This window comes from Colias croceus, chromosome 20 (assembly GCF_905220415.1).
Source record: "Colias croceus chromosome 20, ilColCroc2.1".
NCBI classification, from domain to species: Eukaryota; Metazoa; Arthropoda; class Insecta; order Lepidoptera; family Pieridae; genus Colias; species Colias croceus.
The window spans coordinates 2,385,877-2,400,614 of NC_059556.1; the positions used below are offsets into that span (position 1 = coordinate 2,385,877).

Consider the following 14,738-nt stretch of genomic DNA (forward strand, 5'->3'; position numbering starts at 1 on the left):
TTATCCTGAAAATCCATGTTTTCTTCTCTAGCTTCACACAGCCAGTATATACCGACCGCTTCGCTAATGTGAGCATTTCGTCTATGAAAACATCACAGACGACATGCTCACATACTATAATAATTATATGACTTTAATTTTAGAAATATTCATTCACAATCTTAAACGATAGCTCACGTGCTGGTGGCAAAGTTGGGCGGGTTGCTTGTTATGGGTGTAGACATAGAGTTTTAAGAATTCATCTATTAATAAAAAATGCGTCTGGAATTTTATAAGTATTTTTAACAAACTCAGCGTATGCAAAACTATAACCTCCTTTGAGCTTAGTATACCAACGGTGGGACACCCTGTTTACTATATTCATTTCATAGCAATAGGAATATTCCTCATAATAAATTTTAAATGTGAGCCATAATATTTCAACAGAAGCGTATTCATTATCAAAGCTGATAAAATATTCATGCTTGAAATCATCCATGATCCAAGTATCAATGAATATTGGTTGCGATGGAATTCAGGGAAAACTATACCTTTTTGACTTAAATATAAAGTACACAATGCGACGTAGGTATACCTACAAGCAAGTATATCTATAATAGGTAAGTATATTATAATAAAATATATATTTGAACGTCTACTCTATCTACTAAAGATAATAATTCATTTAGGTATAACGCGAGGTATAAACAAAATAAAAAGTAGTCGTAATAAAGATTTATTGCATATTCAAAAAGTATAATATGATATTTTGTAGTGGAAAACCGTAGTTATTCCAAAAATGACGAAAAGAATTAATAATGACGTGCTTTCATTAATTTTGCGATGAATGCTTCCAGGGATCTTTTTCCAGGATTAAAGCCGCCGTTAAGATAATCGTCATCGCCACCTTAAAATATTAAATTTAAGTTAGTTTCAGGCTTTCTAGCAGACTAAAAAAGGGATAAATTGATGTAATTTTATGACACCTATTCCTAGTCTACCTATTCTTAAAATAATCTGAACTTCTAACTCCACTGACTGAATTTGTTTGAACGTGCTGATCTCAGGAGCTATTGAACATTACCTATGTATCACGAGCAGGATACATAGGTAATGTTCAATAGCTCCTGAGATCTGTGTGACCTGTTTGTATGTATAATATGAAAAATGTAGTGAAACTAATAACTATTAATCAAAAGCAAGCAAAATCACATCTTTTTGACAAGATCAGCTGTACAATAACATTTATATGCATATAATATAAACATTTTAAATCTATACCTAAAATCTATATATATCTATTCGGTAATCGGTGTTAGATAGCCCATTTATCGAGGAAGGCTATAGGCTATATTATAAAATAATCACGCTGAGACCAACAGAAGCGGAGCCACGCCGGTGAAACCGCGGAGCGCAGCTACTAGCTAGTGTTAAATAATTAAATTCCTAAAAGTTAAAATAGTTCAAATAATCAACTTACCAGCTCCATTTAGTTGTCCATTAACACAGCCTTCATCCCACATGTTGATACATCGCTTACCGGGGTTGAAACCTCCGTTTAAGTAGTCGTCATCATCCCCTGAAAATATATATATTTTTTTTTTAAAATCTTTTTTTGTTTAGGGATTTTGTCCTAAAGGACGATGACAATCTCATCGTACCTTGTACAAATATTTAACAACAAACTATATAAACTACATCTATATATATAAAAATCAATGCCACTTTTCGTTGTAATTCCATAACTCGAGAACGGCTGAACCGATTTCGATAATTCTTTTTTTATTATATTCCTTGAAGTACGAGGATGGTTCTTATGTAGAGAAAACGTTAATATGTACCACGGGCGAAGCCGGGGCGGACCGCTAGTATATTTTAAATTTAAAGTTAAATAGCATTCTAGCTGCATCAGAGTGTGGTGCATCTAGAATGCACCGACATTCATAAAATTTATTTTAAATTTTGTCATCAAGTCCTTTCTTTTAACATCATTCCGAACACACTCCATGAGGAAGTGTTGAATATCGTCATATCTATGACAAAATTCGCAGTTGGGCGAGTCAGCTTTTTTTCAAGAGATACCTAAGCAAAACGCACGGTATGTGTCCGGAACGAATATGCAGACTTTATAAAAGACGGAATTTCAAATGTAATCAAACTGTAATTTTTATTCAGTGTCCATGCAATTTAGCCACATATAGATAGCTAAGTAGTTACCCATGGTAATACTATACCTGCCGATTAAAAAAAAATAGTTTATAATAATACAAAGTATTAGTTATAAATTATATTTTTAAATACCTAGTTACTAAATTTTAATTCTTTATTAAATAAGTAAAAGGACTGACCTGATCCCGGTAGTTGGCCATTGGCACATCCTTCATCCCACATGTTAACGCAACGACTGGAAGCTATAAATACAATTTACGTGAAGAATAATAGGAAATTATTTATAAAATAGCTATAAAAGTTGTCTAAATGAAACTTTTTCTTAATTTTCATTAGATAATATACCTTGTGATATATTATTATAAGAACTTGATTGATGGCTGGGCAATAAAGGTACCTAATCAAGATTGTAGAAAAAATCTAGACTAGAATGTTATGCAGAAATTCTGTAATTTATTAACATCATATTTTTTATGGCACAGTAAGCAAAGGGGACGTCACCACCGCCCATAAACACTGTTACGGCGTTAAATCTATCATTAATTTGTACATCACAATCTCAGTAAATTGTAGTTACAGTCTTCTGAGCTATTATTACAGTGAGTCAATTAATATATTTTGTAGGACAATAGGTATGACTATAATTTACTTACCCAAAGGACGCGGGAAGCTCACGGCTGGTTTACAAAGAGCCAGTACTAAAAAGCTGCACAGTATAAAAAATCCGTTCATTTTTAGATCAGACTGATGAACTGTCCGGATTAAAACTGAATTAAGTTTAACCAGGTCTTATGCCCTTTTATACTGGCAGGACAAAAGTTAATTTTACGGGAGTTATCTACCACTTGAGATAGCGAATTAATAAACCCTGAATTTAATTATAATTCAATAGATAAGTACCACTTGAAATATTTTGGGGAAATTTGATAATACCTAAAGCTGTTATATACCACGATTGTATCTATTGGATAGACTGGTCATACAAGGGTCATACTTTTCTCAACGCATTTTCCTCAAAAATGTAGTTAGTATGTGAATAGATTTTTGAGAATAATGATACCAGGGTAAAGCGAAAAAGGAAACAGTCAGTAAATATAAAATTTATTAACCTAAGTAAAAAATTCGTGATTATGTTAATATTATTTTTCAAAAAACTTTTGTGAAATTGCAGTATGTAGTACTTTTGCTTTGCTTGTACTGTAAGCTTGTACTTGCCTCGAGGTCACAAATTTATACTAATACACATTTTAAACATGGAGAGTTTGTTTGTTTGAACGCGCCAATCTCAGGAACTACAGGTTCGATTTGAAAAATTATTTTGGTGCTAGGTAGCCCATTTGGCCATTTATCGAGGAAGGCTATTATAGGCTATAATCACTCTATAATATTATATCAGCGCGCTAAGACTAACAGGAGCGGAGCACTGTGGGTAAGACATTATCTATGTGTTTGGTGATAAAATCCTACTAATATTAGTGCATGTGTGTGTGTTGTGCGGATGGATGTATGTGTATGTGTATGCATGTTTGTTACTCTTTCACGCAAATATTACTGAACCGATTTTAATAAAATTTAGCACACATATAGATAGTAACTTGGATAAACACAGGATTGGTTTTATCCCGTAAATTCCACGGGAACGGGAACTACCTATGCGGGATTTTCCTATGATAACACGAGCGAAGCTAGTAACACTATTATAATTAGTGTTATAAATGACGGTGTAGTGCGCACGCGTCTAGATATGAATCAACATTAACAATCTTTATTTGATTAATAAGTGCATTTTGAAGTGTTTATCGTATGTTCACAAAGTTAGTGTTGATATCGGCGTAGGGTAAATAACATTGTGTATTGTGTTATAACTTTGTAAACTAGAAAAATAATAGTTCTTTGGATTCAGCGTGGATTAGGAGCAAATTAGTAAGTAGAGTTGAGAATTAAATTGTTTTTCTGCAATTCGCTACTCTATCATAAATTGCAATCTTTAGACTGATTACTTTTATAAATAGAGTTTTCTTTAGAATGATAATGTGATAAATTTCAGATATCTATATGTAGATAGATAGATATACGAAAACTATTTTTTTAAAGTAGCATTCAATACAAAATAAAATAGGAATTAAATTAAATGGATTTAATTCTAACTCTGTACACTTATCACTTGACAATACAATAATTCTATAAGTAATTAATGTTACTAAAGCATAACTAAGTACTTATTTTTTGAAGTGAAATTTCTTTAGGCGCGTTGAGAATTGAGAGTAAAATTTTAAGGTCATGTTATGGAATAAGGCGACGATTTTGGTATCTTTAAATCTCGCGAGGTTTCACTTCTGACACGTGTGCTCGGCAAACACACTCGTTTTTTTAAACTAAGTAAATTGTACTATAAGATTATTTAATTCTGCAGGACATGCATCGTCTACTTCTACTAATAACCACATTAGTGGCGGTCAGTGAAGGATACAAAATTTTGGTGGTGTACCCTTTTCCATCCAGGAGTCATTCCATCTTGGGGGATGGTGTGGTTGACGCTCTGGCTAAAGCTGGACACCAGGTATACCTTTTTTTTTAGCTTCACCGGTATCTTGGCATGTGATTGGCTCCTTTAGACTCGCTTTTGACCTAAGACAAGGACAGATTTAATTAAAAATTTGTACACGTCATGACGAAACTAAAATTAAAAAAATAAGCGTGTTTTTTAACAATATTTAGATATCTATTTCATAGTGCATTGAGTAATATAATATATGTCGCTTTTGGGTTTTTATCAAAAATTCCTTTAGATTTTAATAATTGATAATTGAATAGATTATTCTTTTTACAGTAATACATATAATAATAACTTATCAAATTGATTAATTATATATTGCTACCTAGCGATAAGAGGCCACCTGCACCGTTTGTACATATTATTTTACTATTATCTGTACTTTATGTGTCTCTATTTCTTTTGTGTGTGCAAGAAATAATTAAATAAAAAAATAAATAATTGTTGTTTAATATGTTTATTGTTTACGTAAAACATAATATCAATTGGAATTTTAAAAAGTCATGTTTTTTCCTTAGCTTAGTAGGTATATAATAATACCTTTTTTTCTGTATTGTTGTACTTCGTTTGAAAATATAAATGCAGATAAAAATACCTACATTACGTAAATAGGTCTGTACTCTGCATGATGTAAGTTGAAAATATGTCGCAATTATGAGTAATAGAATCTATAAGCGCAAAGGTAGGTATTATAAGTACACAATGCAACAAACTCCATAATATTTACTTGTGCTATGTTTATAGAGTGTTATTTAGTTATCGATTTACTTATTTAGTACATTATTGATTACTATCTGCGCTTCGCGGTTTAACCCGCGAGGCTCCACTCCTGTTGGTCTTAAGCGCGTCACACACGGTGAAGATACTATAATATTTTATGTTAAGATACTCTAATATAAAACGTTATAGTATCTTAAGGTATCCGGTATCAGCGTTCTGACCATCATTTTTCTTTTTTTCATTGCGTACTAAGACCCCTGTAGAACCGCCATCCTGTTACAAATGACCCACAAAATTTCGGGTCATTTGTAACAGGATGGCGGTTCTATAGGACGCTTTAGCGTGATGATCACAGACATAGATCTGTGGTGATGATATACCTATAGCGGGTAAAACCGCGGAGCACAGATAGTGTTATAAACAAATGTGGCCTTCACATTTGACTTGCGTATGTAACCATATACCTACGGTTTATACACTATAAAGTCGAATAAAATATCATAAAGTAAATTATAGCTTTTGGTCCGTTTCTATTACGGTAAACTCAAAAATGGCTTGACCGATTAAAAAAAAAAAAAACATTGAAGTGAAATAAATTTATTTGTCCATTACATATTATATGTTTTACAATTAATGTACGACAGTGGGTCCCAAACTAAGTGAAATACTTGTGTCTTGGGACCCTGAGTTATTAGAAATTAAAATATTTCCCGAGTGGTGTCATCATGGTGTCATGCTAAGAAAGTACAAAATTAAGAGTTATTTTTTTTAATTTAATTAGTTATTTAAAGTTTAAGAAATAGTCGTAATCTATTTATTTCAGATTACCTATATTACTGCTTTTCCAAAGGCCAAAACCGCACCTAACGTAAGAGAAATTGATGTTAGCGCTAATGAAGTTTTATTCCCAGGTACCTACAGTAATTCCTACTTTAAAATCAATTTTATTTTTCATTTATGTATCGAATCGTTAACAATTTCTTAGAAAGAGTAATTTTATGAAGTTTCGATTCAGAATTTTAATTATTATTTGTAGTTAAAATTTACCTGTATATTCAGAAAAAAATCATTTGAGAAAAAAGATAAAAAAAATCTCAAAAAGACACACAATTGAAATGAAATGTTTTATATGGAAATAAGTATAACAATGAAACCACAAAAAAAACACAAACATTCTATGGTAGCTGTCCCACGACTTCCACGTAATAAAAAAAGTAGTTTACAGTTTAAATTCAATCACGAGGCGGGACTCGAACCCATCCATCCTTTCACGCCAATCCGGGGCGGACGCCTGACCAACTCAGTGGTTCTAACTTCTAAGTTCATAAGGGCCATGTTGCCTCAATTAAATAATAATTAAATTGATAAAACAAGACATTTGAAACACGTCATGCTTATATTCTAATGCTTCTCCTCACAGACAGTACGCGCGATCACTTGGAGCATCTCCTGAACAATACTAAGTCAAATGTTGAAGTGTCGTCTATTGTTACAACAATGTCACAATTGTTCGTACATACAATGGAAAATGAAAGAGTCAAAAAGCTTATAAATGATCGCAATGAGCAATTTGATGTTGTTCTGATAGAATGGTTGTTTTACGAGATGTATGCAGGGTAAGATTACAACGAAAAAATACAACGCAAAGAAAGTTTTTGTAAGTTTTAATAAATCCAAATTGAACTTTAATAATAACACTTAAGGTGTATTCACCACATGGGTGGTGTTCTTATTAGTTTCTTCAAATTATTGTAAATGTGTCTATAGAAATAGAAATGTATTGTATGTAATAAAAATAATAGATATTTATATAGGTACATTAACGTATTTATTAGTAAGTAGGTATAGTAGATGGCCTAAAAAATGAATTATGTTTGTCCCCAAAATAAATCCAGGTCAACATTATAATGAAAAATATAATAAACTAACGGTCCGCCCCGGCTTCGCCCGTGGCACATATTTCGCAATAAAAGGTAGCCTATGTTCTTTCTCAGGGTCTAAAGATTGTCTGTGCCAAATTTCATCAAAATCGGTCCAGTAGTTTATGCGTGAAAACCATACATATATACATACATAATTACAAACCTTTCCTCTTTATAATACATATTTGTATTTGTATATTTTTTCAGTCTCTCAGCAGTATTCAACTGTCCTTTCATCTGGGTTTCCTCTGTTGACCCTCACTGGAGGATTTTAGCGTTGGTCGATGATCTTGCAAATGCTGCATATACTCCAGATGTATTATCCGACATTCTACCTCCCTTTACCTTCATGCAGCGAGCCAAGGAATTGGGATTGCAAATTTTTGGACTAGGTCTACAATATTTGTAAGTTTTATGTTAATTTCTACTGAAAATACTACTAAACTATCAGACTACTAAATAATCGTTCTCTTTGTCTCAAATCTGCCAAAAAAGTAGAAATAAAATAGTGATATTGCCTTTATTTTTTTTCAGTCACATAAGTTCAGTAAATAAGGAAATGTACTCCTAAATAGTTTTAATATAGAACATTTTTGCAGCCTCCTTCATCCAACTCAACAAAAAGACTACGAAAAAATCTTCGCACCGGTTATTCAGAAGCGTGGTCTCCCAGTTCCCCCAGCACTGGATATATTATATAATGCTTCTTTAGTACTGAGTAATTCCCACGTTTCAGTCGGAAAGGCTATACGACTACCACAAAATTTTATACCAGTTGGCGGGTATCACATTGGTCGTGAAGTTAAGCCCTTGCCAGAGGTAACTAAATAATAAGTATAACCCATTGAATCCACAAGTCCACGATACAATAGATTTTCTATTGTCTGTGATTCCAGGGCCTGAGTTAATAATTACTAAATACTAATATTATAAAGCTGAAAATTTTTTTTGTTTGTTTGTTTCAACGCGCTAATCTCGGGAACTACTGGTCCGATTTGAAAAATTCTTTCGGTGTTAGATAGCCCATTTATCAAGGAAATCTATAGGCTATATACCATCTCGCTGGGACCAACAGGAGCGGAGCAGTGTGGGTAAAACCGAGGAGCAGAGCTAGTCTCGGATAAAATGATTAAACTATTTTTAGCTTTAACGACACAGATTTCTTCTAAAAGGCAATTAATTTAACTCATATTCATATGTTTTCTAATACTTACTTACATAATATGTATTCTAATAGTAGTTTCGTATTTCCCATTACTTGTAGGATTTGAAGAAACTATTGGACAATTCAAAGAATGGCCTTATTTACTTCAGTTTGGGCAGCAATATAAAGAGTAGATTTTTACCGGAGCAATTGAAACAGAGTCTTTTGAAAATGTTTGGTGGCCTAAAGCAGACAGTTTTATGGAAGTTCGAAGAAGAGCTCCCAGGCACTCCGTCCAATGTTCATATTGTCCAATGGGCACCACAACACAGCATACTAGGTAAGATTTCAGGTTATTGGTTCCTTTTTCTATCTGGATGGTCTTGTAAAAGTCAAACTTTTTCGTGATTTGACAACATCCACGACCTTTTCTTAACGAAATGATATTCGATAATTGGAAAGAAGGAGAGCATATAATTAATCTTTAACTTTCAGCCCATCCAAATTGTGTCATATTTTTGTCTCACGGAGGTTTATTGTCTACAACTGAAGCTATCCACTTCGGAAAACCCATTATTGCAGTACCTATATTCGGTGATCAGTTCACTAATGCTAAGAGAGCAGTGCAAAAAGGTTTCGGTATATACGTAGATATGACATATAATGTGGCTGATGACATAAAAGTTGCTATTCAGGAGATGCTCAGCAATCCTAGGTGAGTTTGTCTCAGCTATAAGATTAAAATACGAAAGTTTAGCTTAATCAAGTCATAATTTCATTTTTGTACAACTTTTCTGGAAAAAGTAACTGTAATGGTTATGTTTTTATTTAATACTAGCTGCGCTCCGCAGTTTCACCCGCGGGGCTCCGCTCTTGTTGGTTTTAGTGTGCCTTTCTCGATAAATGCCGGCTATATAACACTGAAATAATTTTTCAAATCGGACCAGTAGTTCCTGAGATTAGCGCGTTCAAACGAGCAAACTCTTCAGCTATATAATATTAGTATAGATTCGAGACAGATAAAAATCCTACAATCTTATTGCAGCTGGTTTTGCACTCACACCACGCTTAAGGCTGGTTGCAGAGCTTGACCGACCATCAGTGCGTACCGTCGGTCCTGACGATAATACGCATCAACAATTGTATGACTATGACACTAATACGCATGACAATACGCGTGCGTATGGTCGGTCTAGCTATGAACGGTTTTATGAATTTCCATACATATGACAAGCGAGACTGTCGTACGCACTGATGCAACCAGCCTAAATGTTGAAACTTAGAGTCGTGGTCTATCTCTGCTCCGCTTTCGATATTTATTTCGGTATATGTTTCCAGATATGGCTTAAAAGCCAAGGAGCTTTCTACTTTGTATCACCACAGACCAGTGACTCCTGACAAGGAGGTTGTCCACTGGGTAGAACACGTGGTGATGACTGGTGGTGCACCCCACTTGAGGTCACCAGCTCTTTTGGTACCGTGGTATCAAAAATTATACCTGGATCTCCTTGCTGTTATAGCAATCGTAATTTATGCTATTATATACGCTGTTAAAAAGGTTATATCACTCTTTAGGAAAAATAAAACTAAATCAAAGAGTAAAACACAGTGAGGTATACCGTATAACTAGAATTGTACAAGATATACATAAGACTGTTAATTATGTATTTTTATATAGTTATAGTAAATAAAATGATTTATTTTTAGACTGTCTTTACTTAACCACCTTCCTGCACTGATAAAATTTGTACTGTAGTAGTTACCTATTCCTAGAGATTCGAATTCAATATTTATAACTTTTTTATTCATTTTAACGTTATGAATAACGTTTTGTGTCGCAACTCCATCGAGAGCTTTAGAAAAAAATCTATCTATGTTTTGAAAAAAAAATCTATATATGTCTACCCATTTCCTAGGTGTTTAGTGCAAATCACTGCAGATTATTTTCGAAACAATTTATTTGTCAATGAAATCCTGAGGTCAAAAACTGATTAGAAACGTAGGCCGTAGTTGTTATTAATTCGTATTGTATAAGTCATAATGATAATGCAAAACATTTATAATAAGACTAGCTTTCCACCCGCGGCATCGCCCGCGCAGTCAAAGAGAAAACCCGCATAGTTCCCGTTCCCGTGGGATTACCGGGATAAAACCTATGTCCCGCGATAAAAAGTAGCCTATATCCTTTCTCTGGTGTCAAAATATCTCTATAGGTACCAAATTTAATGCAAATTGGTTCAGTAGTTAAGACGTGATTGAGTAACAGACAGAGTAGATAGGGAGGCGAGGTAGCTAAATGGCGTAATTCAACGGCGTCGCCGAGACTTATCAAAATCGAAAGATAAAATAATTTTGAAAAGAAAAGCTTCTATGGTACAAAACCATTTTAGCGGTGGGTTTGGCGTGTACGGATTTTCAAAAATGTAAAAAAAAAAAACAGTAACTTGGGCATTCTCGAGCGCGTCAGATATTCATACTACGTATGCCCCAAGTGCCTCTGATAACAATGGTATACTAATCTGCCGGTTTGCGTGGTGGGGATAGGCATATAAAATCGTCAAAAATGCACAAAAAAAAATTTACTCGAGCGCGTCAGATTTTCGGAAGGGGTGTTAATTAAGCCCCAAGGAAGCTCCCCTTAAAAAAACTGACGATTACGGCGTGACGATAAGTTACGATGAATTTTTGAAAATGCAGAAAAAAAAAAGTCCTTTTGAAATACTCGAGCGCGTCAGATTTTCATAGGGGAGGTTTATCTCGGTATCCTGAAAGCATATTTTCTTAATCTGACAAAAATGTTGGTGGGTTCTCTTAATCTGACCGAAAAAGGTTTGTGGGTTTTTTTTTTAATCATCGTTATTTCATATCAATTTTTCTTAACACTCTCAGTTTTCGAGATGTACTCAAAATACCGGGAGTTTGAGTTTTATGATGCTTCAAGTAAAAAAAGTTTTAATTATGGACAAAAATGAAAAGAGACCTTTTTTTGGAAAATAAAATTACCTTTTTTGTTTATTTAAACTTCTTTTTTGGAAAAAGTAAAGTTCGCGACTAATATGCTGCAACGCGTTTTTCGGAAGACGAAATGGCTCCTCCAGACTTCCGGTCATGCGGAAACCGGCAGATTTTGTAGTTTTAGTAAGTTTTAGATTATATTCTTCAAAATAAAAATAAAAACAATCGCGCTCGAGAATGCCGGATAAACGTTTTTTTTTTACAAGTTCGCGACCCTATAACTCGGTGGCGTCGAGGACTTATGGTCAGATTAGTTAAATTTAGTCTTAAAACACTAAAATCAACCCTCAATATCTTAATCTGACGCGCTCGAGTATTTCAATATATCGATTTTTTTTTACTAATCTGATCGTCTATCCTAGGCGCGCGTCACTACATATAGAGCTAAATAGTTTACAAGGTTGTTCTATTAGGTCTAAGGTATCTCTCATATCTTAAACTGCCACGCTCGAGTATTGCAGAAAATTCCCCTATTCGCCTCCCTATCTAGAGTTACTTTCGCATTTATAATATTATGGATTAACGTTTATCATTATATGACTAACGTATTTGTTTATATTAAATCTAAGTTTATTAACCGACTTCAAAAAAAAGGAGGAGGTTATCAATTCGGCCGGTATATTTTTTTTTTTTTTTTTTTTTTATGTATGTACACCGATTACTCCGAGGTTTCTGAACCGATTTACGTGATTCTTTTTTTGTTCGATGCGGGATGGTGTCGAATTGGTCCCATAAAAATTTTATTCGGCTAGGCCTAGTAGTTTTTATTTTATGAGCATTTTTGTCTGTACTCGATGACTTAATTTCAATGTAGCAAGTAACTTTGATTCACTTCCCGGTAACCGATTGAGCTGAAATTTTGTATACGAATGTAAATTGGATAGCAATGAAACATTATCATGACATGGAGCTGATCTGATGATGGAATCGGAAGGTGGCCATAGGAACTCAGTAATATATTGACTCAACTTTATCGAGTTTGGGCTCGTTTGATTCGTGTTGAAAAATACACTAAAAAGTATTAAATAAAAATAACTGCGTTAAAAACAACCGACTTCAAAAACGGAAAAGTAAGAAATAAAAAAGATTTGATATTATTAATTACTACATATTATTTTTATGTGCTATTTATTAAATAGGTTTGAAGTCGGTGCCAAACACTAAGCACTTAGTATTAAGCCCATGCACCGACATCAAACCTTTTTAGTAAATAGCACATAAAAATAATATGTAGTAATTAATAATATCAAATCTTTTTTATTTCTTACTTTTCCGTTTTTGAAGTCGGTTGTTTTTAACGCAGTTATTTTTATGATTATTCATTATTACACGATTATATTATGCAACTCATTGTTCAGATATAATGAAGACGGAGTTCTCGTTGACCTGTAGAACTATAAAATCTAAGAATACCATAAGAATACTATTATTAGCTGATTTAGTAAAGCTGAAGAGTTTGTTTGTTTGCTTGAACGTGATAATCTCAGGAACTACGGGTCCGATTTGAGAAATATTTCACTGTTATATAGGTTCTATTTATTGAGGAAGGCTTATGCATATATCATCACGCTAAGACAATAGGAGCGGAGCAATCCTCATTCATTTTCTTTAAATTCTGTGAAAAACATTTTCAATTAGATTTAATGAAAAACAATTTGGTTTTGAAATGAATAGTGTTGTGATTTTACCAGTATTTTTTTAATGTCAAATAGATGTCAGATGATGCTGATGTTTTGTGTATTCGATGATTCAGCAAATACTGTTTTTTTATTATTGTGTTTCCTGAATTTAATGTCATGATGATAATTTTTGTTGAATTTGATTTTTTTTTGTTTAATGGCATTCAAATACTTTATAATTTATAAATATACATTTATAAAGAGTAGAAAAAATTCGATTAATTCGTGTCCCTCCTCGTGATCGATTTTTTTTTATTCTTTATAAAGAAAGAAAGAATTATTTCTTTAATTAATAAATATTTATTGCCACATGTTACACTCACTTTACAACTTCTTATAGTGCTAAAAATATACAATAGTTTACATGGCAATCGGGTCAGATTCAGCCAGGCTGTCGGACTTCACACCTGAACAGCGCTGATTTTCAGTCTGCTATATATAAATCAATCACACACTCACACTCATACAATCAAAATGGAAATTTAAGTAGTATATGATTTATTGGGTCTTTTTTCTTTCCATGTACAAGACAGTTACGTAATTGTAACATTTTCGCTCGATTCATTTTTTATTCAAAAACTAGCTAAGTACTTCCTAAAAAGATTTTTAAGAAAGTTTTACAATTCAACTTTAGCTTATCCTAAACATATAAATCACGCCACAATATATACCGTAGCCTCCTTTTTAACTACTGAATTTATAAAGCTTCCAATTACTGTAATTTTCTAATTACTATTCTAATTACTGTACTTAACCCAAGTGGTATCATGCTCCGTAATATTTTTATCATAAAGGTCCGACCGTAACTACGTGACGCTTCACGGTGCGACACATTTGCCGATTTGACAAATTTGGCCGTGGTGCGTAGTTTCGGTGTCGCGTAGACTACCATAGGCCGGTTGCAGAGCTTCACCGACCAGTGCGTACGTCATTCGCGCTTGTCATATGTATAGAAATACGCGTGCGTCTAGCTATGAACGGTTTTGTGAATTTCCATACATAATTATGACAAGCGCGACTGACGTACGCACTGATGGTTGGTGAAGCTCTGCAACCGGCCATATACACTTACATAGAAAGTTGTGTTGCGTCGCGACTCGCGTCGCTATACTGCCGGGGAGTTACGCCTAGTGCGGTCGGACCTTTAAGCCTAGTACTCATGATAAACATGTAGACAATTAAACTTTGTCGTCATACTTAAAGGTCAGCTATGTGTATTACATAAGTAAATTACCCCTTCGATCCAAAGGCTGTATTTATTTCATAATTTAACAATATTGTTTCCGTGTTTATTTGCGCAGTATGTATTTTGTCAATTGTCAGTAATAAGTATTTGAAATGACATAAGTAGGCTCTTGATTGTCTCACATTAATACTATTGTATGAGTATAGTATGTTTGTATTTTTGTACGTTGAGCATAATTTTTTTACAGATTTGTTTAAAGATTTTTACAGGCATTGTCACTTTCAGATTTCATACTACGTTTACTGTTTTCTTTCAGTTTGTTGGTTGTATAATTTATATTGTATATTAAAAGTATTTTAAAAATATTTCG

At 33.5% G+C, this 14,738-nt stretch overlaps 2 protein-coding genes across 2 annotated transcripts; one reads left to right on the forward strand and one right to left on the reverse strand.

Moving 5' to 3' along the window:
- Positions 1-727: 727 nt before the first annotated feature.
- Positions 728-3,086, reverse strand: LOC123700685. Its single transcript, XM_045647967.1, has 4 exons — positions 2,802-3,086; positions 2,328-2,390; positions 1,460-1,558; positions 728-886 (listed from the first exon to the last, which is right to left on the reverse strand). Exons 1-4 carry the CDS (start codon positions 2,878-2,880, stop codon positions 792-794), a joined length of 336 nt encoding a protein of 111 aa, XP_045503923.1. The 5' UTR covers positions 2,881-3,086; the 3' UTR covers positions 728-791.
- Positions 3,087-3,893: 807 nt separating this feature from the next.
- On the forward strand, positions 3,894-10,194 carry LOC123700683 (UDP-glucosyltransferase 2-like). The gene is made up of 9 exons (XM_045647965.1): positions 3,894-4,071; positions 4,562-4,708; positions 6,246-6,333; positions 6,843-7,038; positions 7,552-7,749; positions 7,944-8,163; positions 8,609-8,828; positions 8,984-9,203; positions 9,827-10,194. Exons 2-9 carry the CDS (start codon positions 4,565-4,567, stop codon positions 10,098-10,100), a joined length of 1,560 nt encoding a protein of 519 aa, XP_045503921.1. The 5' UTR covers positions 3,894-4,071; positions 4,562-4,564; the 3' UTR covers positions 10,101-10,194.
- The last annotated feature ends 4,544 nt before the right edge of the window (positions 10,195-14,738 follow it).